Raw genomic sequence first — 22,425 nt, 5'->3', positions numbered from 1 at the left:
GCCAGTGATGCTCTGAGCAAGTACTGAACCAGCTTGTGCTCCAGATGATCTGACTCCGGTCACGTTGTGGGAACCTTTAACCCTCATTTCTTTCTGCAGCGACGCGATCCTGCTCCCCAGTTCCCTTAGTCAAAACTAGCTGGTACCCTGGGGGTAAGCCGGGTTCCTTTGATGGGGGGGAAAAAAAGGACACTGTATTTCCAGAATCCTGCTTCCAGGCAGAATGAACCCTTCCCAGTCAGATTTACAGGTGTGCAGTGGTAATTACATGGACCAAGTGAGCTTAATGAACCATTTAGGGTTTAATTATCCTTGTCATTAAAGACCTGTCATAAAGCCTATTTCTGCGACTTATAGGTCTCATTTTTGTTCTATCTCTAGTAGACAGAGTAATTTGTTCCCTTTTCTGAACAGCCTTCTGAATATTTAAAGACACCACGTCTCTGCTCAGTCTCCTCGGAACTTCAGTTGGTGCGATTTAGAAGTTCAAGGTATTCCAGGACACAAAGCATCATATTTGGGCCAGGGGACTAGGCTACATCCCTTCTCCAGGAAGAGGTTACAACAACAAAGGAGTATCCCCTACAACACAGCCAGCAGCCACACACACCACTGCATGGACTGACACCACCCTGATCCATTGTATTTTTGTGCCTCTGGACTGTCTATAATGAAACAGCATTTTAAAGTCTCATAGCTGGAACAGGGCAAGCTCACTAGAACTACATATAAAACAACTATCTACAGCTCCAACCTTAATAGAAGAATCAAAGCATGACTCGCACCTTCAAAACTGTGTGAAGCTGGGGTGTCAACATGGAAAGAAGTTTTTGCAGCCAATGTCTCCTGCACTGCTGATTATTTCCACTCGCACACTAAGGGGGAATTCTGACTCCCAGTATAAGCTGGTAGGACTGCGACATTGCTTTCTGAGTTTTAGTGCTTCTGTCTTGCTCCCAGCAAGTTAAAAATGCACACTGCAACTAGCAGGGTGAATAAAACATCAAATGCATACTGAAACACACAACTTTATTTCAATTCCCACAAACGTACCAGCCACACAGACCCATCACTGAAAGGAAGAGACTCACACTCAAATATATGCTTAGTTTTATTTATAACATTTAAGAAATATTAACATCTCAGGATATCTGGTTTACCATCTAAGTCCAGTCATAAGCAACAAAAAAGAAAATGTTAACTATGTTTCAAATGAGCATTCTTACATTCATTCCCCCCTGTAACGTAAAGAAAATTCAGCTTTATTAAATTTGTGTTTGACTACTGGAAAAAAAAAATCATTAAAAACACCTTAACTACCAGGCATCCTGGTTTGTTAATCTTTTTTGTTGGCACTTGTGTTCACCACAATCAAGCACTCCTGTTGGTTTGTTAAATTTTCCCCTTCTACCCAGAACTGTCTTTTTGTGAGTTTTTCTATGGATTTTTTTATTATTTTGTTGTTGTAATTGTTTTTTTAAACATCTGGATATGTAAGCTTGTTCAAATAACTTTAAAAAGACAAGGAATCTAGGCCTGTCTGAGAAGCTCCTTCCCTTGATAACCCACCTATGGGATAACTGAAGGAAGAGTCTTGCTTTCATTTTTCCGAATCTTATTAAGCAAAAATTCATTTTAATCAATTTTAAACTGAAAAAAGTACAGAAACACTGTATTTATTTGATGGTGTGCATAAACATTACACTCCATACATAGCAAAAATATCTTTTATTTATAATTTACATTTCAACAAGTGAAAATTTTACATTTTTACATATACCATTAAATTTTCACGCATCTACAGAACTTTCACACAATGACACCTGAAACTGTGCAGGCAATAAGAAATTTCAAATACAAAAATGTATTTATTAACCAAACAGTAGTTGAGGCCCTGCCTCAATTGGACATTTTATTCATATAAAAAGTATTTGTCTTCCAGAATTAACACAGCAGCTCCTCTGTAAAAAACAAAAAAAAAAAAAAAAGAAATCATACCGCAGTTTATTTAAACAGACTCCTCAGGTTCTGTTTTGATTTCTGTAGATGCAGGTGTGCTCTCTTCTGCACAGGCAGGAGGAGGGGTGTCTTCAGGTTCTTCTTTGATTTTAGGTGAGTCACAGGACTCTTCTGTTTCTTGTTTAACAATGTCCAACATTATATTTAGTGGATTTTCTGAAGGAGTCTTGCTGGGAGATGGTGTGCAATCAAATGATGATGTCTACAAAGTGAAAGTCAATGTAGCATTAGCACACTAAAATAACCATTTTTAGCCTCTTATTCTTTTTGCCTTTTTTCAAAATGCAAATATGTTGGTGGTCAGGCACTCAAAATCCAAACTTCTACTTTGTCAAACTTTTAAGAAAACAAATTCATTTTTTAATAGCATTACTTTTTTTTCCAATTCCTTTGAAAAGTATCACCAAGCAGAGATGTTTAACACATTACCATGAACTGTTGTAACTTCCAAAGCATTAAAAATGTCACACCAATACCCACCTACTCCATTGTTAAAAATTCCTAAGATTACACATTACTCCACAATAAATCCATCAAACCATGGCTTTGCTTTATGGCACACAAGCTGTCATGGTACTCACAACCAGAAACACATCTCAGTTAATTCTGTATTATAAACTTGCCATGCCCAAGGCCTCCAAGTCTTAGGCAAGAGAAATGGGCAGCACATTCTGAACACATCTGCTCCCTGCAAAGCAAAGAGATGAAGCAAACAAACTAAAAGCAAAATGCTTCCAAAAATATGAAGGATTCACTTACATTCTGGTAATCTTCATAACAAGATGGATGGTAAATCTGAAAAAAAAATTGTTATACATTTAAATATGTAAAAATAAATTACAGCAGGATCACTGATAATGAACTGAACAGTGTCTATTACACATTATCACATATTCATCTAGAGAAACTATGGCCTGAGCAGGCTAAGTATGGCGTCAGCCATACCTGAGACAAGATTTTGTGATGTTTATTTAGGATATATAATCATACAGCAGCCTGGTGAGTGCTGGGAATTATCTGTGCACAGCTGCATGCAGGAAGAACTGAGCCCATACCCACACCTATACACAGAGACATCCATTTTTCTTTGAGCACTGCAGTGTAAGGGAGAGCTACTGAGCCCGTACCAATGACACCAGGATTTCAGGCACTTCCACAGGCAGGGATATTTATGTATTTGGAAGCCAGAAAAACTACAATAGGAATCCTTCAAGAGAAAAAGAGCACTAGCCACCTCCTCCTGGGTTTTTTTTTCTGTAATTCTTCAGGGGTTTTACTATAAATTAGCATCACATGTAAATAAGATCAGATTACCTTTTCATCTACCCTGATAGCATTCTTCAAGTGCCACTCTTCCTCTTCCTCATCCCAATACTGTTCAAATTGTTCTTGGCAAATTTCACAGCTCTGAAAAGTTATTGGAATAACAGAGATAAATCATGTTATTGCAATTTGCTCAACACATGAAATTCAAGAATCTAGCAGGAGTCAAATAAGGTTCTTTTAAATTAAGTATATTAAGCCTAGAACATGATCTTTCCCCCACACTTTAAAAATCACTTTAATAATTAGTAAACCTTAATTAAAAATTGAGTATGGTTTGCAGACAGAGAAAGGATCACCCTCTGGCCCTGAATACTCTTTGTCACTTGAGAAAGGTAAACTTTACCCCTTTAGTTAGTAAGTCTGCCAAGCATTTTGTAACAGTGTAATGCCTTCTTACTTTCACGTAAGACAATCAATTACAGCGATTTAACTAGTTTTATTTCTGGCAATATTTTAATTCTTCCCCCTTAACCTGCAATTTCAAGTGAGACAAAGCAGAAGATTTTTAGTACTTTTGTGAAAAATTATCAACCCAGAGAATAAAGCACAACAGGTGCTTTTTAAAATTAAATAAAGGCTTTTCTGGTTTCATAACTAGTTTCTTAGAGACTTAGCACGTAAAACTAAATTGTAATTCTAACATTTGTATTTGATTACGACACTAATTCATCTACCAAAATACAGCTCTATTAGGTACTTTCAAGTTGTGATATTTCTTTCTTGTAACACCTATCTGCTACCAAAAAAGAAACTTTTGCGTTTGAAAGTACCAAAACCCCAGTAAATCCTGTAGTTATTTGAATGACAAGCAATCATCAAAGAACAAATCGCTTACACTATTTTCTCTACATAAAAGATTTAGCAAATTAACACATTTGCCCATTTCAATTTTGCTAAAACTACACAATGCCAATGGCTGTAGTGTTTTTTTAACTACAGGTTTCTACTACTCCTGCCCCTGGGAAACAACCATTACATACACAAATACACAACCTACGGAGGGGCTACACAAAGGCCCAAGTACAAAGTCTACATTTAGTAACAAGAGTACAGTACAAGCCTTTAAAAGACTAGATTCTTGCTGTCTGGCAAGCTGAAACTTACCTCCACTGCTCCAGCTGGTCCAGCTGGGACACTCTGAAACTCCTTCTCTTTGGCAGCTTCCTGCGTCTTCAACACAACCTCTTCATGAGCTTTTTCAAAGAACTGGCTTTTAGCACGCTCCTCTAGATCTGCTATTTCTTCAAATTCAATCCAGTCCTAAGGAAAGTGTTCATTCTCACTCAGACATCCCAAAGTATCGTATTTAATAAATGCTACTTTGTTAAAACTGAAATATTTCCCACATGCAGCATTAGCACAGTGTACTCTTTCTCACAATGCAATGCTTCAAAAACTCTTTTACCAAAAAAATCACTATCCTTCAAATTCCATTTGCAGTGGAATGAAAACAGTGCAGTAAGCAGCTTTAAACTGTTTACTGTTCATCACACAATTGCCTTTTGTATTCTGACAGGCATTTGCGGACTACTTGAAGTATCTTGTTTATCACAACCAACTCCTGTGATGATGCAAATTTCAGCTGCAATCCTACAGCACATGCAGGAATAAAGCACAGAATCCAGCCTGTAATTTATCCAGACAAATACTGCATTACTTACTGTTAAACTGTAGTACCATCTCCTGTGTGTAATTTTTCTGCTAACATCTTTCTCCGTCCGGTTCTGGCGATAATGCCAATCCAAATGATCTGCATAAACATCTGTCTGTGAAGTAGTGAATCTCATTCCACAGGAGTAACACTGAATTCCAGTGTACAGCCGATTTATAACACTATCGTAACGCCTACAAAAAGAGAGAAAAATCTTAGCACTTCTTTAAAAAAAGACAGTAAGAAGTTTCTCAGTAAATTGCTTCACTTGCCTACAGTAGTAGGGAAAAAGCATGGATCTGCTCCAAGTTAGAAGTACACAATATGACTACATTTCATCCTGATTTTCATAGCACAATCAACTTAAACATTCAAAAAACAATGGGCTCTTATTAATGATTCATGAGAAACATGCTAGTGTTGTGTCTCATTCCTACTAGCTTTTCTGACTAATAATGCACAAATAGCAATGCCTTCATTTGGCCCAGCTTTACAAGGTACCACCAAATGGTATAATTAAAATCAGAGAATGGTTTGGGTTGGAATGGATCTTAGAAGACCATCTAGAGTTCCAATTCCCCTGCCATGGGCAGGGATACCTTCCAAGTTGCTCAGGGCAATCTGGCCTAAACACTTCCAGGGCAGGGACATCCACAGCTCCTCTGGGCAATCTATTCCAGTGCCTCATCATCCTCTCAAGTAAAGAATTTCTTCCTACTATCTACAGCGTATCTGTTCTTCAGCCTGAGGCCATTTGCCCTTGTCCCATCACTCCATGGCCTTGTGAAAAGCCCCTCTCCAGCTTTCCTTGTAGTCCCCTTTAGGTACTGGAATGCTACAGTAAGGCCTCCCTGGAGCTGTTTCCTCTCCAGACTGAACCACCCCAACCCTCAGCCTATTCACAGCAGAGATGCTCCAGCCCTCTCATCATCCTTATGGTCTCCTCTGGAGTCACTCCCAACATGTCCTCCTTGTGCTGGGGCCCCAGAGCAGCACTGCAGGTGGGGTCTCACCAAAACAGAGGGTGAGATTCACCTCCCTTGACAACCTTGTCACACAGCTTTTGGTGCAGCCCAGGCCTGGGCTTCACTGCCTATCACAGCCTTAGTGCTGAAGTAACAACACACACACCTTTGTGTAAAGCTAACCTTTCCTATGTTCAATTTCTGTCTTTTTCCTTTCTCAGTTTCAACAAGGCTGACATCAAACAATGCAGGTTTAACCTCCTCAGAATCACTAAGGGATAGATAATCTTTTAAAAGCTTTTAACTGTCTTGGACGAACTATCTAGCTCCTGCCACGCTGTTATTCCTACTGTAAGCCCACGCTACTATACGCACTGTCTAAGTTCTTCGACTACGAAGTTAGTGAGGTCTGGAACATTCTGATCTTCATTCTGATCATCATCTTCTTCTTCAGCATTCGGCTGGGCTGATGTTTCGTTCGCTTCTAGAAACCATGAAGATATTATTTTATCAAAATTTCAGTACATCATCAGAAAGAAATTATATGCTCCTAAAAGTTTTTTTTCAAATATTATTAATACAATCTGACTATGGTTATCTTCAGTTAATCAGACTATCAGTTATCTTCTGACACCATTTTAAAAAAGCATAAAAGAAAATAAGCCAGAATTTCAATTGAGGAAAACAGTATTTCACCTCAGTGTTTGGCATTAAAATTCAGTCTTCACAGATATAGAAATATTTCAGAAGATAAAAAGACCTAATTATCATCAAGAACAAGTTACAAAAGCACAGTACCAAAGACAAAACTGACTGCTCTAGATAGCTAAAATGTAAATTAAACAAGATACTAAGAATTTACTCAATCACATACACTAAATTCCTTCCCAAAAATAGAGTTCAGTTTAAAAAAATCTATACAGGAGTTCACAGAAGTGTGCATACTCAGATTTACACTTGAGCTGTGGATAAACTCAATAGTTAGAACATAATAAATCTACATACGTGCTGAAGTGGAATCAGTTTTAGACAATTTGAGGATCCCTGTTTTCAGCAGTTTAGCAAACAACTCATTCACATCAACCTGTCCAAGGTGGTTATCAGGATATGAATGGGAAAGGGCTCCTAGGGAAGAACATAGACATTCAAGGTGGCAAATGGTTAGCATAAGAAATCAACTTCACTTTTATCTGTATATTTCACAACACAATTTTCCTGTTGCCTCCCATTTATTTCATTTTTTGTTACAAATTATTTACCAACTCTCTGCTTTATCTAGTGGCTAATTTTTTCTCTTGAAACAGGGAATCTTTTTAACAAGATTTTCCCTTCCTTCATAATGTGTTCTGGAGTGCTATCTAAGCTGGTTGCCCATACACAGATCTCTACTTGAAATGCATTCTTACCTTTTACGATGTTATTGAAGTTTTTCACTACTAACCACTCATACACTGGAAATGTCTGCACACCCCAGCACAGCAAGCTAGACCTACAGACTGATGCCTTCCAGAAAAACAGTTCAAAACCATTTTTTTTGTTTTTTCAGCACAACTTGATACCCAAACCACATGGTTAATGAAAACTACCAAAAGCCTCCAGTGTTTAAGTAAACCTCCTTAAGAGATGAAGGCGCTACAGATATCATATCTAAAGCCACCTCACTGAGGAGGCTTCCCTTAATCCACACACCCCAAGTAATTCAGGACATTAAAAAATGTCATTTTTGTGGCCACCAACAAATGAACAATCCAAAAGAAATAAAAGGAATTCTCTTGTTACACACCTGCAGGGTTCTGGACAAAACTTCCAGGATTTGGCAAATACTGCTGACCTTGGCCGTAAGGTCCTGGTTGAGCAGACATGAGAGAAACCTGTGAAAGTAAACATTTATGTAATCTTTGTATAACAATGTGACTATAAACTTACTTTTCACATTTTATTATTAACTTCTAGATGTTTCTCAATTATTTCACATATACTGAACTCCTTCCAGGAATGAACCATGTCAGTTTGGTATTGAAGAAGACCACAAATAACTGTATGATCTTTCCCTAATTTTAATCTCCCACTAGGAAAATTCAGACCACATCCTTGTTTTGCCTAATATTAAAACAAACAAACAAAACCCTACCACAACACATTCAACACCTTTCCTTCTACTTAACAATCACATTTTCCAAACATAGTACTTCTTTTTAAATTGCTCATGGTCACCAAAATAGAACTCATCAAGAAATTCAAAGAACCCGTAGATGTCTATTAAAAAATGCCACAATTAATTCCTATTAGGACCTGAACCAGCATTTAGTACAGACACGCATCTTGACAACAAGACTTTTTAGCACATCAGCTACAGTAAGCTGTAGGTAGAAAAACAAGTCTTTATAACACATTTGTAATAAAAATGTTTGGAGGTTTTTTCCCTAACTGGCTGTTTTCTGGATTTACACACTGTTTAAGATTTTACCCCATTAGAGGTCTGTAGGACACATTACCTGCTTTTGTACAATCAGTAAACTCTTCACATTCACTTTTTAACCTCCAAAATTAAAAATGCATTTAGAAATCTCTAAACTACTGCAAGAAATTACATCAGTTTCACCACTGTAAAGTATCATTTACTCCTTTTGAAGAGAACATTTCCAAGAGGCAACAGCAACGACAACTGAACTGACAAAGCGAGACAGTGCCAGGAGAATTTTAAAAGACAACAATGCAGTTGAGAAAGAAAGTTCAACAATGGCCCTATCTTCCTCAATTCCCCCAAGTTATGGCTATCTCTCTAAAACTGGCTTGTAACCAGTACTAACAGCTGCAAAACGACAATTATTATTTTAGTCCTGTCTAACTTCACACCTCTTATAAAAACTAATCAAGTATAATGTAATCACTTACATTATCTTTTATGCTTCATATAGAGTTCACTTTTGTTGAAATTTAATGAGAATACCAAAGGCTTCCAATTACCTGGTTTTGTTCTAATGCTGAAAATAATGATTTCAAAGACATATTCTGAACTATGAAGTGATTGCAAAGATCCAATATTTTGTCTAATACTTAAAGAAAGATTCTTGAAACACAGCAATGCACATCCTTCTTAAATTATCTAGTGACTCTTAGCCTGTCAATGCTTTAGAAAAATATTCCAGTTTTATAGGAAGAAATCCTGCTAATTCTCTAACAGAAACATTTCTGCAAGCAAAGTATTTGATGCAATCAGCTCTTACCTGATTACCTCCCATTGGCATATTACTGAAATTTCCATATTGAGGACCCTGGAGACCTTTCTCTTCGAAGTAATGTCCAGCTGCTCTCAGTGGGAAGTTCTGTGCTCCTGGGCCAGCTGGCCCATTGAAATTTGGTCCGGGCGAACCATCAAATATATCAGGTCTCTGGAACTGCATTCCATGAGCTGGTCCATTGTAGCCCTGGCCAGGATGTTCACCAAACGGACCACCTTGTCCATACGGTGACATTTCTAGTCTTGAGGCAGGATGGTTAGCTACATTTTCAAAACGTGAACCCTGAAGGCCGAGGGGCAAGTCGAACCTAGAGGCTGGCTGGTGAGGTCCATCAAATCTTTGAGGTATGGCTGTTTCAAATCTTGCTTGTGTCTGTTGGCCAGGTGCCAACCTTGGACCAGGCTGTCCATGAATTCCATCAAATCTTTGCAAGAGAGACAGCTGTCCAGGCTGGCCATCAAATCCAGCTCCCTGACAGCCATCAAATCTTGGACCAGCCCGACCAAGAGGACCATCAAATCTAAGTCCACCAGCTCCCTGGTGTACTGGTCCATCAATCAACCTAGGACCTAGACCCGGCTGACCACGTGGTCCGTCCAGTCTCAGCCCACCACCTGATGGTCCATGTGGTCCCTCAAACCTGAACCCACCACCTGATGGCCCATGTGGCCCCATGGGCTGACCATGTGGCCCCTCAAATCTGAGGCCACCTCCAAGTTGTCCATGGGGCCCCAACGGCTGTAAATGTGGCCCCTCAAACCTGAGGCTACCCCCCGGTTGACCATGAGGCCCCAAGGGCTGACCATGGGGTCCCTCAAACCTGAGACCACCCCCTGGTTGACCCCGAGGCCCCATAGGTTGACCATGAGGTCCCTCAAACCTGAGACCACCTGAAGGCTGACCATGAGGACCCTCAAACCTGAGACCAACTCCAGGACCTTCAAATCTAGCCCCACCTACAGGCTGCCCTGCAGGCCCCTCAAACCGCAGAGGCCCAAGAGGTCCCTCGAACCGCAGCGGACCTCCTCCACCAACCTGGCCTGAGGGTCCTTCAAATCTCAGGGACCCTGCCAGCTGCCCTGGTGGCCCATCAAATCTTAAGGCTCCAGCTCCCCCTGCTCCTGCCAGTGGTCCATCAAACTGAGATGCACCTGTCCCCACCAAAGGCCCCTCAAATCTCATAGCAGCCTGTCCAGCTGGCCCATCAATTCTGGAACTTGAACCACCAGCAGGACCATCAACAAAAGGACTGCCTTGTCCATCTACCCCAACCCTTGCAGCAGTCGGTCTAGGTGAGCCATCAAACAGAGGTCTGTCTTCCATCAGTGCACTTATCCTCTGCTTTCCTTCAATACCTCCAAATCTTGATCCTGGACTTTCTGGAAATGGTGCTTTCTCTGGATCTTCATACCTAGCTCTTTTGAAACGTTCAGTGAACGGTGACCTTGGTTCCTCTCGAACACCTAAAAAAACCAGAACAAATCACATAACCACTCGCTAATACGCTGTCAATTACTTAACAGATACAAAATAAAGTAAAATCACGTACCAGCTTGCCCAAGAAGCTGTCTTTCTTCACGATTATCAAACCGACAGAGTGCATCACCATCTGTTTTCTGGAACTCTGCTGTGCTTTTCCCTTGTTGTCTGAGAGCATCTCTAAATTCATCCGATTCTCCCCAGCTGTCATAAGGATCAGAACCTCTTGCTCCTTTAGTAGCACGCTGGTCTTCAAGTCTTCGTCGACTCTCAAGTGGTGACAGGTTTTCAGCAAACGGTCTTGTAGTGCCACTTACAGGAGAGTGTCTCCTTGATCTTTCTGCAAATGGCTCTTTTCTGTCAAACTGTACCCCCCGCTTGGCTTTTGCCTGCTCACATTCTATTCCAGAAAGCAGTGCATCAGGTATATGATAATCCAAAATATCATCAGGATCCAACAGATCAAGCCTTGACAATGAATGCTGAACTTGTGTCCTTTTTAGTTTAGCTTTATGTTCGTAATATGTTAATTCTGCATCTGATAGAAGAGGTTTCTTTTTCAAACCACATTTTTCCTCTGTAGGGCTATCCCAGACATTACATCTGTGCTTTCCTTCCTGATACTGGAACAGCTGTCGGATCTGATGAGCTACCATGAGAAACTCATCTTGTGTTATTTCACCAGATGTCAAGCGGTCATTAGCCTGTAAGATAAAGTTAAAATTTAGACTTCCAAAAAGACAAGAAAAAAACCCCACACCTGGGACATTTCTATGAAGACAGATTTATTAGTATTACCTTCTTAAGTAATTCTCTTTTACTTGCAGATGTCAATTCTTTGGGAATCTGTAAATTGGCATCCACACTTAACCGGTGCTGCTGCTTTGGTGCTCGGGGTGATAGAATTCCTTTACCAGCAGGCCAGTTTTCCCGATGTCTTTGGTGAGGGGATTTAACCAGTGCTTGGTGTTCATCATTCTGCTGTGAGCTGAAAACAAAAATATATGTAAAATATAGATTATTCATTATTCAGGATGTAATGGTTCCTACTAGAACTGATCATGGCAAAACATTGCTATCACCTTAGAATCTAACTATGCATCACCTCTGTATTTCACTAGTAGAAACAAATTAAACCTATCAATTTTAACAATCCAAACACTGCCTCTCAAAGTCAGCTATACTGAAGCCAACAGGAGAATTTCCACTGACTTCACACACAAGTTGTTTAAGAGATAGTAACTTACTTTTTACTTTCTTCCCAACCAGATTTCCACCTCTTGCCTGATTTGGATCCCTGCCAGTTTTCTGCATTCTCCTTTGGATCTGGAGAAGCTTTTGCAGAATGCTGGGTGGCTGTCTCTTGGGGTCTTTCTTCTTGAGCTTTTTTCAATCTCCTTGGATCACGCACCTCTTGTTTAACATTTCTCTTATTAGAATTTCTTTCATCTCTTGCTGCTTGTGTGCCTTCTTCAACGTGAGACTGCTTAGGGCCTATCTGACGTATCTTTCCAATTTTAGGAGTTGATGAAGTAGGAGATAAACTCCGAAGTCTTCTTTTAGGTGATCTCCTCTCTCGTCTTTTTGGAGAGTGTGTAGATGGTGATCTTGCCTTAGGAGAGCGTGATCGTGAACGTTTTCTACTACTTGATCTTCCTTGTTTCCCACCCTGTTTTTCTGACTCCTCTGTAGTTGTATCTTGTTTCTGAACAGCACCATTAATCACTTTATTTCTGCTCCCTACTGGTCTATGTTCACAAGTCTTATGCTCCTCTTTTTCCTTCTTCTCTGTACTTCTCCTCTTTTCTTTGATCTCCTCTTCCTTCCCCTCTGACTTATCCTGAAGATGTCTTTTCAGTCTTGGATCCCGCTTACTGATGTCAGACACCTTAGCACTTTCACATTCCTGGTTTTTGCTGTCTTTAGTATCGGGCAGCTTATTTTTCAAAGGGGATGGTGATTTAGATTTTGCTTTGGACTGTTCAAGTTCTTTTTTCTGTGTTTTTTCACTTGCTTTTGATTTTTCTGACTTCGTTGAGTTCTGTTTTTCAGCCTGTGCTGTTTTGTTTCCCTTGCTCTCAGACTGACTGGTCACACTCGGTGAAAATTCTTTCCTGTGAGACTGATCTTTAGTATGAGAAGAATGTTGACCCATTCTATTAAGCCGAGGATCCCTGTTCACTATTTTGATATCATGAAGTGGAGGACTTGGGGATGGTTTGTTTTTTTCAGATTGCACAGCAGTTTGATGAGGTGGTTTAACTGTCATATGAGGTGTGGGAGACATGTGTTGCTTGGAAGGTGCTGGAACTGAAGCTATACTAGATGATCCCTGCTGAACACTAAGAGATACAGCCTGAAATTGGAAAAAAATCCAGCATTAATCTGCATGCCACAACTCCTACCCAGAGGTGCTAATATTCTGTCTCAAAACCAAAACTATAATAGCCATGTCTTGAGAGTTATGAGCTTCAGCCATTCAACAGAAATTGACCCACTTATTGCTAATTATAAGCACTAAAATAATGCAGTACCATTACAAATCAAATTCAAACACAGAGCAAGATCAATATATAACATAAATACTGCAAAAGATGTAAATTTGGCACACATTCCAATTACAGTGCTAGCTTTCCTATATTTTCCACATGCTCTAGGCAACTCAGCTGCCAAGTATCCTATTTTCACACTTTAGTTCACAGATGCTTTATTTTGTATTGTTAACTATCAACCCAGCAAGACTTCCAACTACTGCCAACCAAGGAACTGACTTTGCTTACAAACGATCGGGCTCCCTTGTTCTTTAGGAACAAACATATTTGAAATAGCTCAGCTCACTGTCAGTTGCAAGAGGTGAAGGATGGAAGATCACAGTCAGGTATCATTCTGAAGAGAGATTAAAACCAAACCACAGGAATTCCACTTTTTTTTTTTTTTTTTTTGTTTACATTTCAGTTTAATACTTAATGTTTCAAGATAACAAAAACTCTTCAGGAACCCCAGCTCCGCTTGCATTGCTGTGGTAGTCCTAAAACAGCTACATTTGCCTAACATGAGCGAAAACCAATAAACTATACTTACCAGTACAGTCAAGTACTCTCCAAAAGAGAGACCCCAACTACCCAAGTTTTATCAACTATCCTACTCACCAACTGTGCTTTAGTCTGTTCCAGCTCCAGCTCTAGTTTTTTTTGCTGCAGTTCTAACAACTGTTTTTGCTTTGCAAGCAACTGCTGCCTTATCAGTTGCTCCTGTGTCAAATTCTTTTGTATTTCAGGAACAGCTGGAGGAGTAGAGGCACCAGAAGTGACAGCAGAGGTAGGTGCATTAGATTCCTCTGGCTAAAAACAAAATAAAGAAAAGTTACATTTAAAATCCTAATAAAATCAACTAAATCCATCTCCTTTTCAGTGTTATCAAGATCCAGTACTGCGACTTAGTTCATACAGCAGTTATAAACTGCAATTGCCCCACTATGATTTGCCTGCTTTGACGGGTGTGGAATTTAATATCAATTCCTCAATGTTCCAAAGCCTAGAACTCAATTGGTAAATTAAAAAAAAAAAAAAAAACACCAAACCCTTCAAATATTCTGAATTTATAAATTTCTCTTACCTGTTTACAAAGGTCAGATAATTCATTCTTAGTATTTGAAATTGTCAAAAAGCAGCACACAAACAATGAAAACTACATGTATTACCATCTGTTCTTCCAGAAGGCAGAAAAACTTACCGATTTATTTAAAAACTTAGGATTCACATGGATGCTAGAAGTATTCACATTTGGGGGCAGAGGTTTAATTGGCCAGGCAGGATCTAATGAGTTGACTCTGACATCAAGTGCATATAGTTTCTTCAAAGGAAAAATATCATCCCATGTGGAGCGTAATTTAAATAAACTTTTCCTAGTATTTTCATCCACCTAAAACAATAAAACAATTCTATGGCTTGTTAAGTTAATATAGAACAATTTCTTAAACTTTTCTGTAGAACTTAAGACTTCATTCATTTCCTATTTCTATCTTGCCATTTCAACATACTGAACTTGCTACACAAAATTTATAAGCAGTGCAGACAACACATCTCTATCAATGGGATCAGTAACAGAAGCTCAAATGTGCAATTGTTGTTTCAAGGCCATTTGAAGATTTTATTTTGTATTACCATGCTCTGAGAATTTTCTTTCAACTTTTCCATTAGCAAAATTCTCATTTTAGTGGCCCAACTTCTGTGGAAAAAAATACAGTAACAAAGGTATTGAAAGGCAACCGCCTCTGAGACAATACATCATTCAAGTGTTTGTGCCGGAGCATAACAATGACAAACAGATCAAGAAAAAACAAACTGAATGGGAAAAAAGGTGTTTTGCTCAGCTGTTTAGTCACTGAAGGATTTTTTCCAACAAATGCAATAAAATGAGTATTAGCTAAAATGATGTCAATTACTATTTCAGTTCAGCTGCAGAATTAGACCCATCTATGTATGAGTCACAGATCAAATGTACTTGTAGGACCAGAGGCCCATTTTATCTCTTTACAAACAATTGGATTATCTCATGGCAGCTAAATTAGAAATTTACAATAAAGCAAAATTTAGTTCATCTCATAACTTAAATGGCTCAACTGAACAATAAATAAAAAACATTAAAGGACAAAATATATGCAGCTGTCAAATTTCAAAATCCCAGTTCAATCATTAAGCATTGCCCATGCAGATGATTTTTGCTGCCATTTTCAGATGTTACATCTAGACACAGAATATTCTGGAAAGTTTGGAGGTTCTTTTCGGGTAAGAGCAGGAGCTTCAATAAAAGTAATTCATACTGAGTAATTGGGGGATGATGCCTCCATACAATTTTCCATGAGAGGCTTCACTGAAGTTCACTGCAAAAATGTGCAGGAATGACTAAGCAAACAGTTTGACTTCAAGTGTCTAAAGATACCTTAGTGACCATTTACTGATAAAACCCAGATCTGTAACAACGCCTGTGCTGGAATTCTACTCACATCTTTTAACAAACTAAGCTATTAGAAATGACTGCCACCTTACACATCTAACTAGTACACATAAATAGTTCTAGTTAGCTTACTAGCAAGTTAACATATAAAACTCTGAAGGTGAGTTGTTATCCAGAGCTTCATTCAGCTGCAACTTTAAACACAACTCAGTAGAAGAGCATTCACAATTTAACACCAAAAAACCAAGTAAATCTATCTCTATCTGCTCTACACATAGGAGTTTAAGTCTTCTACAGTCATGATCACAACCTAGTCCTTACTTCATCACACACTTTACATCTGAAAACCATATATAAAGCATACTGGGATTTCAGATCCTCGCTGATGTATAATGATAAATATGCAAAAGCTTAATTCATCTCATTCTTATGGAACACCACTTTCTTCTAACATACAGGAAACCACAGAAGTTAACCCTTCTTTTCTGATCCAACTTAAAACCCATTCAATCCGGCCTTTCAAAACCTGGACTTTGACATGCTTTTCTCACAGAGGAGTGTGCACAATTACTTCACTAGGCTTCAAAATTAAGAGCCAGAATTAAAAGATATGGCAGCAGCTTTTGACGTTGAATGAAATTAAAACTTATTTATAATACAGTCACACATTTTAAGGTCCTTCTCTCACACAGTCACAGCACTTTTTTCAGCTGACAGACCACCAAGAGAGAACCAGGTGTCAGTGCTACTCCCTCTTGAGTTTAAGCACTCATTCTGCACAATGTGAATTATGTAAATCAAACAAATCTAACTATAGGAGAGTGAGGCTTTGAGAAATGCACAAAAAAAACAATTCTCAGTCTATTCTTGGCATAAGGACTATTAACTATCTTAAAAATAAACCAAAGATTCGTAATTAATTGGTCTATACATTACAAAAAGTCCATCCAGCTAAGCCATCAACAGTCAAAATCTTGTTAGTAAAATCTTGCCTGGACAGGAAAGCTACTGATGTTTACACACCAAATTAAGTAATACTTCACATCTTTCAGCTAACATGCTTGATAGCAGAAGGAATAATCTTTTACAGTATAGATACTGAGATTTATAAAAACCAATCCATTTGTATAGTTCGCCACACAAGAAAACCCAAACCTGAAACCACGTACTTATTTTACCAGGAACAAATTTTGCTTAGAATACAGTACTTTTCTGAAAGTGTATATACCTTTTCAAATACACAAATAAATGTTGCAACTAGGTTTTTAGTAAATGCTGTGAGATACTCTCTTCCCACATTCTTGACAATGGAATCCATTAGGTACATAACGGGTAGCTTCTCTGATGCAGGAGCCTGGAGTAATAAGAAGAAACTGAGAAGTTTAGTACAACAAAAACATACTTTAACTTTTTCAAATAAAGGGATTACCAATCCCAGAAATACAGACCTCTCTTTTTGGTTGCCACTATAAGTACCAAGGGATTTTGTTTGGCATTTTTGTTTATACAAAAACTTAATCTGAAAAATGGATACTCAGTTCAAAGTATAATACAGTGGGTCTATCACCAAAAAAAAAAAAAAAAAAAAAAAGGAACACCTTAGCTTAATTTGTTTGTTTATCAAAGCTTTGGAAAAAGGGGAAAAAAAAAAGAGGAAAAAAGAAGCCCACGAGACAGTATTGCCACTAGTGTACTGAGTGTAACCTTTCCCTTGAGGAAGCAACTTAGCAGGAAACCATCGTCTGCACTTCAAGGAACTTCTAAAAATTGTTTATAATTCAAACCTCCTGGATGGGTTTTTCTGGATTTCACAGAACACAAATTAGACTTCTGGCAAACAGCCCAAGTCTGTGAACTTCTGTAGCTGTAAATTATATGTTGATTATCACAGTTTTTCATAAATTACACGCAGAAAAGGTTGCAATTATTTCACTGTAATCCAGCTGGATATAGCAGAGAGTCCCATTCTCTCTTGGCACTTGCAGATGGCGATGGTTCTGATTTCCAAAATGCATGCAAAAACAGTCAGAATAGAGTTCAAAATCCAGTCAAAACTCAGTCATCTGGTCGACTGGGTAAACGCACAGACAAGCTCAGGAACTGCAACCACCATTTTCATAGAAGGTTGTCTTCAAACTCTGGAGACAGCTTTGCTACAGGAGGCTTGGGGGGCTTTTTAGTTTGGTTTTGGTTGGGGTTTTTTTAAATCCTTTTTCAAAACTCATACCAAGTTTGTGCGATAATAGTGTGGTGACCCTGGACCACTACAGCAACTTCCAATTTACAGAAAGCAGTACTGGACTAGTAAAAGTGATTTTAATGCCTGCCAGTAGCTTTCACAAAGCAGAAGGCACAGCAAAGTCCCAAAAAACATCAGCAAGTACAAAGACTTGTTGAAGAGGACATGGAAGACAACACAAGCAGTGTGTGTTGACCATGAACCCCTGGGAAGAGCATCCACTTGTAATACTTTAAGTTCCATTCACCATCTGGTAAGCTCTGGATAAAAGCAGAACAACTTCACTCACTGCTCATTTTAAACAGAATAGGCTACCAGATTAATTAACGACACCTTACTTTGCAGGCAGGCCCATTATCCAGACATGTGTGTGAAGTGCTACTGCTTCACCATTTTAAATGCAATTCCCTCCCCTTTGAGGTGGTTCACAGAAGGGCACTCACTCAACAGTAATTTTTACATGGGCAATCGGGCTTCCTCACTCTTAGAAGCGTACTAATTTGCCATGACCTGAAACTTATTATTGAAGAGGGCAGAACTCCTTGTTAGTTGGGGTGGGAGGGTAGGGGGGTGTCACTGCCTTCAAACATATTGGAAAAAAGTAGAAACAGGCAGGTGATGCATTTTGTGCAGAAAAAGACAAAAAACCAGCTACATTAGCTAAAACTAATTGCAGCACATTAGAAGCCAATTTCACGCTGTGACGTAATACTGAACTGTAAACAACCTAATGTGCAAGTGTTAGAAAAAAGCATCACTTAAGTCTCAGACATAGAAGACTGTGGATCTGCAGCTATTTAAAATGTCTGTGGAATACTGGCTTCTTCTTGGAAGCAGTCTGCACAATGGCACATTAAAAACACTCCAGTTCTGAGTGCCTTCTTTTATAACAAAACGACAGTGCACCACTTCTGACTTTTAGTCAGTGTGTTAGACACACAAAAGAGCTCTCCCAGAAGTACCTATGCCCAAGAGCTACTCCCCAAGTTGAATTCTTCCATTTCACCAATGCAGGAAAGTAGCTCACTACACTCAGCTAAGCTGGAAGTTTGAGATGCTGGGGAAGCATTAGTAGCAAAAGCACTAAAGAAGTGTAACTGTCCCTTTCATCATGCATCAGCCTGTTACAGCAATCACACAGAAACACCACCATCTAGGTAAGGAAGCCGACTTCCACCTACGGAGCGCAATTAGCAGCTCAGCAGCGTACCCTGCTTCAAACATAAGCTATTCAGGTGTCGCATTTTAACAAACGTGACTTAAATACGGCTGGAATATTTAAGTCTTCTCTTCTGGAAGTGTTTATTATGTCAAGGTATCTAGCAGGTATTTCAATAACCACAAGAGGGAATCCCACACCGGAATGCATTTTGTTTCCAGGAGGTCTCTGCAGCACCCCCAAGCAAGAAAGATGCCCGCACGACACTAACCAAAGGCAGGGAGGCGCCGCATAACCACCAGAACGCAGAAGAACACTAACTCTGAGCTCAGCATAGCATTAAAGACTTCTTTACAAAACTCCCACTGTTCCTTCAAATAACGTAGGAAAGCTATTGTTGGAAATGTGTGGCTCTTTTTTATTAGTTTCCTAAAAGATTTCAAGTTTAAAATATATCTGGCAATTCAACCCCAAGTCACAAACTTGTGAAAAAATTTGTTAAAAAAAAAAAGAAAAAAAAAGGCAACTTTGTATACAAAATAGGTCTTGGAAACAAATTCTGCACTATACAATGGTAAATAAAAAGACAAATACATATTTCAGACTTTTTATTTACAAACTTTATAATACCAGTCACACATTTCAGAACCATTTATTAAATAGTAAAGCAGACCACTCAAGTTTTACACTAAACAAACTGTCTCCAGGCAACACTTTTTAAAAGTGGCTTAGTAAAGGAGATCACTTTCCCAGAAACAACTAAAAACTTGCCTTGAATAAACTACAGTCATAAACAGTAACTAGGCAAAACTAACCATTGATACAGGTTTTAAGACATCCTTTAAAAAACCCCCACACTTCAGGGCAGGTTCTAAATCACCCAGAAATGAAAAAAAAATTGACAGCATTGTTATTTCATCACAAATCATTTTATATACATCCACTGCCCTTTAGGAGATATAATGGTGAGAGCTATTAGATTATGAGGTCACCTCCCCAAGGAATGGCAAAGCTCAGCCACTGGCAGCATTTAAAACTAGACTGGAAGAGGTCTGTGGCACACTAAAAAGACATCCTGCATTGATAGAAAGATAAGATTAAGTATCTTAAAAGATGTTTCCCACCCCCATCATTAGACAGTACAATTCTCACCATTATAAACCACGATTAAAGCCAAAGAAAAAAAGCCTTTTAACACCTGAGATCAGAGGGAGCAAGGGAAACAACGGGGGAGGGGTGGCTGGCACGAATACGGGGGGGTTGGGGGATTGAAAGAAGAACCCTTTTCTTCTAAAATGCTCGCTAAAAAGGTGCTGCAAACCCCCATGCATGTACAGTGGCTGACTGATGTCAGCAACTGCCTGGGCTGGGCTCAGAGGGAGCCTCCTCTTTCCCTTTTTATATCATGTGCCTTTCAGACGCCATGTTAGGATCCTACAGGCTGCTGCAGTTTCTACAGTCAGGGAGAATTTCTTCTACCACATCCTCAACTAATAAACTTCTCTAGCCAAAATAAATTAAATACGCACACAACGCTAGTGCTACTCGGGGCACAGATCACCTGAAATCCGAACATATTATCCCAAGCCCACAGAATTTTCTCTACCGAGGCAGAGCAAAACAACCCCCATCACCACCACACATGCTTCTCTAACCGAAAGAGATGTTCACCTTTCACCCACAAACTTTTATACGATATAAGGGAGCCTCCACCCCTCAATTAATCTCTCACAGGGACCGCACTAGTGAAATAGCTTTAACTTATACTTAAAGGTCACTGCACTTAGCCCTTCAGTGGCGGACAATTTGCGTTCTAAAAACTTAACCTTATTTTCGCTTTAGACCACCCCCCCCAAAGAAAAACCCAACTCTCCACGAGATCTCCCCACTCAGGTCCTCTCTAATAATTGCAGCATCCACCTACTGTAAAAATCCCTAAAACGCCAGGGTTTAGTCACCAGATTCGGACACCGAATCCTGGCTGCGTGTCGGGGGAAAGCCCGGCTCCAAGGGCGAGGAAGTGCAGCTGCCCAGTCACTGCCGGGCCGCCATGTTGTGCCTGCTATTTACGCGGGGCTCCAGGCGCCAGCCACGCTGCCCTCCTCCCTCAGCTCTCCCTGGGGCCAGTCCCAAAGCCTTCCCTACTCCCAACAGGCTGGTGTGGGGGCTGCTCCCCTCCCTCGAGTCCCCTGCTCCCTATGCCATGGGGGAGTAGAAGCAGCAGCAGCACCCTTAAGCTTCGCGATGGAAGGAGGAGCCCCCGCCCGCCGCCTCGCCCCGTTGCTCCCTGATCCCAGCTGAGACACGCTCCCCTCCTCCGCCTTCTTCCCGCACGGCGACCCCCGGCCTCCTACACCCCCGTCCTCCCCCAACTCCGTCCAAGCCGCGCTCTCTCTGTTCGCCCCCTGACTACCAACACCCCCCCCCCCCCCCGTCCCCCCGGCACTACTTCCTAGGCCCCCCCGCCGCCCCAGCCCAGCCCAGCCATGCCTACCCGCCCGAGCCTCTCCCCCTGTCTCTCACTCCATCTCCCAACCCTCGGGCCCTCTCGTCCCCCGGCCCTGCGGTGTCCCCCTGAACCGCCTCCGCCGCTCGGCTCCCCCCGCGCCTGTCCTGCGGGCCCCCAGGCCGCCCTACCCCGCTGCCCCGGCCGGTCCCCCCAGCAGTATAGGTAGGAGTAGTAGTCGGTGGAATATAAAAACCTTGGCGATTTGCGCCTCGATCAGGGAGACGATGTCCTTGGCGAAGGGCACGTTCTCCTCGGCCAGGATGGTCAGCATGTTGATGTGCGGTTTGCTGTTGAACGTCAGGTCCTCCAGCGACGACTGGTAGTCGCGGCACGCGTCCTCCCGGGCCTCGCTGCTGCCAGCGCTGCTCTCCGGGGCCGACATGCTGCTCCGACCAGGACCCGACCCACCGACCGACAGCCCCCTCCCCGCGATCCCCCGCCGCCGCCGCCGAGCGATGCCGATGCCGCCCCCCCGCCGCTGCCGCTGGGCTCCTCTACCGCATCCTCTACGCCGAGGCTCCCGCTGGCTGCGCTGCCGGTGCCGCCGCTCCTCGGGCCGCCGCCGGCTCAGTCTCCGCGCTCACAAAATGGCGGCGGCGGGCACGGCTCGCGAACCGCTTCCCGCAGCCGTTGCGTCATGTGAAATTGTGCTCAGGAGAGGGGCCGGCGCTTTGGAGAGGCCCTTTTGTTCGCCGGACGCGCCCTGATTGGCTGGCGCCCCGCCTGCGCGGCTCGCCATTGGCTCCCCCGTCACCACAGCGGCCCCCGATTGGCTGGCACCGCCCTTCCTCACCGCTGACAGGCTCCTGCCCCCGAGTCCCGCTCTCGCACGCGCGTCCCGACTCGCAATTGGCCACGTCTCCCGTCCCGTCCCACCCCG

The 22,425-nt window shown here is 41.2% G+C and overlaps 1 protein-coding gene across 4 annotated transcripts; it reads right to left on the bottom strand.

Annotated features, from left to right (window-relative positions):
• Nucleotides 1-1,093: 1,093 nt before the first annotated feature.
• On the bottom strand, nt 1,094-22,329 carry PCF11 (PCF11 cleavage and polyadenylation factor subunit). Of its 4 annotated transcripts, XM_071432825.1 has the most exons (17): nt 21,739-22,327; nt 16,867-16,992; nt 14,415-14,603; nt 13,832-14,023; nt 11,930-13,038; nt 11,481-11,670; nt 10,753-11,386; nt 10,061-10,666; nt 9,189-9,979; nt 7,745-7,832; nt 6,967-7,086; nt 6,337-6,445; nt 5,007-5,190; nt 4,450-4,605; nt 3,334-3,426; nt 2,779-2,814; nt 1,094-2,221 (listed from the first exon to the last, which is right to left on the bottom strand). In XM_071432825.1, the coding sequence occupies exons 1-17, from the start codon at nt 21,925-21,927 to the stop codon at nt 2,009-2,011; spliced, it is 5,025 nt and encodes a 1,674-aa protein (XP_071288926.1). In that variant the 5' UTR covers nt 21,928-22,327; the 3' UTR covers nt 1,094-2,008. The 4 variants fall into 4 exon arrangements, with proteins under 4 accessions (XP_071288926.1, XP_071288925.1, XP_071288924.1 ...); XM_071432824.1 differs by having other exon boundaries at nt 6,337-6,442; nt 9,189-10,666; nt 21,739-22,329; XM_071432823.1 differs by having other exon boundaries at nt 9,189-10,666.
• Between the last annotated feature and the right edge of the window lie 96 nt (nt 22,330-22,425).

This window comes from Agelaius tricolor, unplaced genomic scaffold (genome assembly GCF_023055355.1).
Source record: "Agelaius tricolor isolate 1412-34295 unplaced genomic scaffold, bAgeTri1.0.p SCAF_9, whole genome shotgun sequence".
NCBI classification, from domain to species: domain Eukaryota; kingdom Metazoa; phylum Chordata; class Aves; order Passeriformes; family Icteridae; genus Agelaius; species Agelaius tricolor.
Note: the sequence above shows the minus strand (reverse complement) of the source record. Positions and strands in the feature narration are given on the sequence as shown.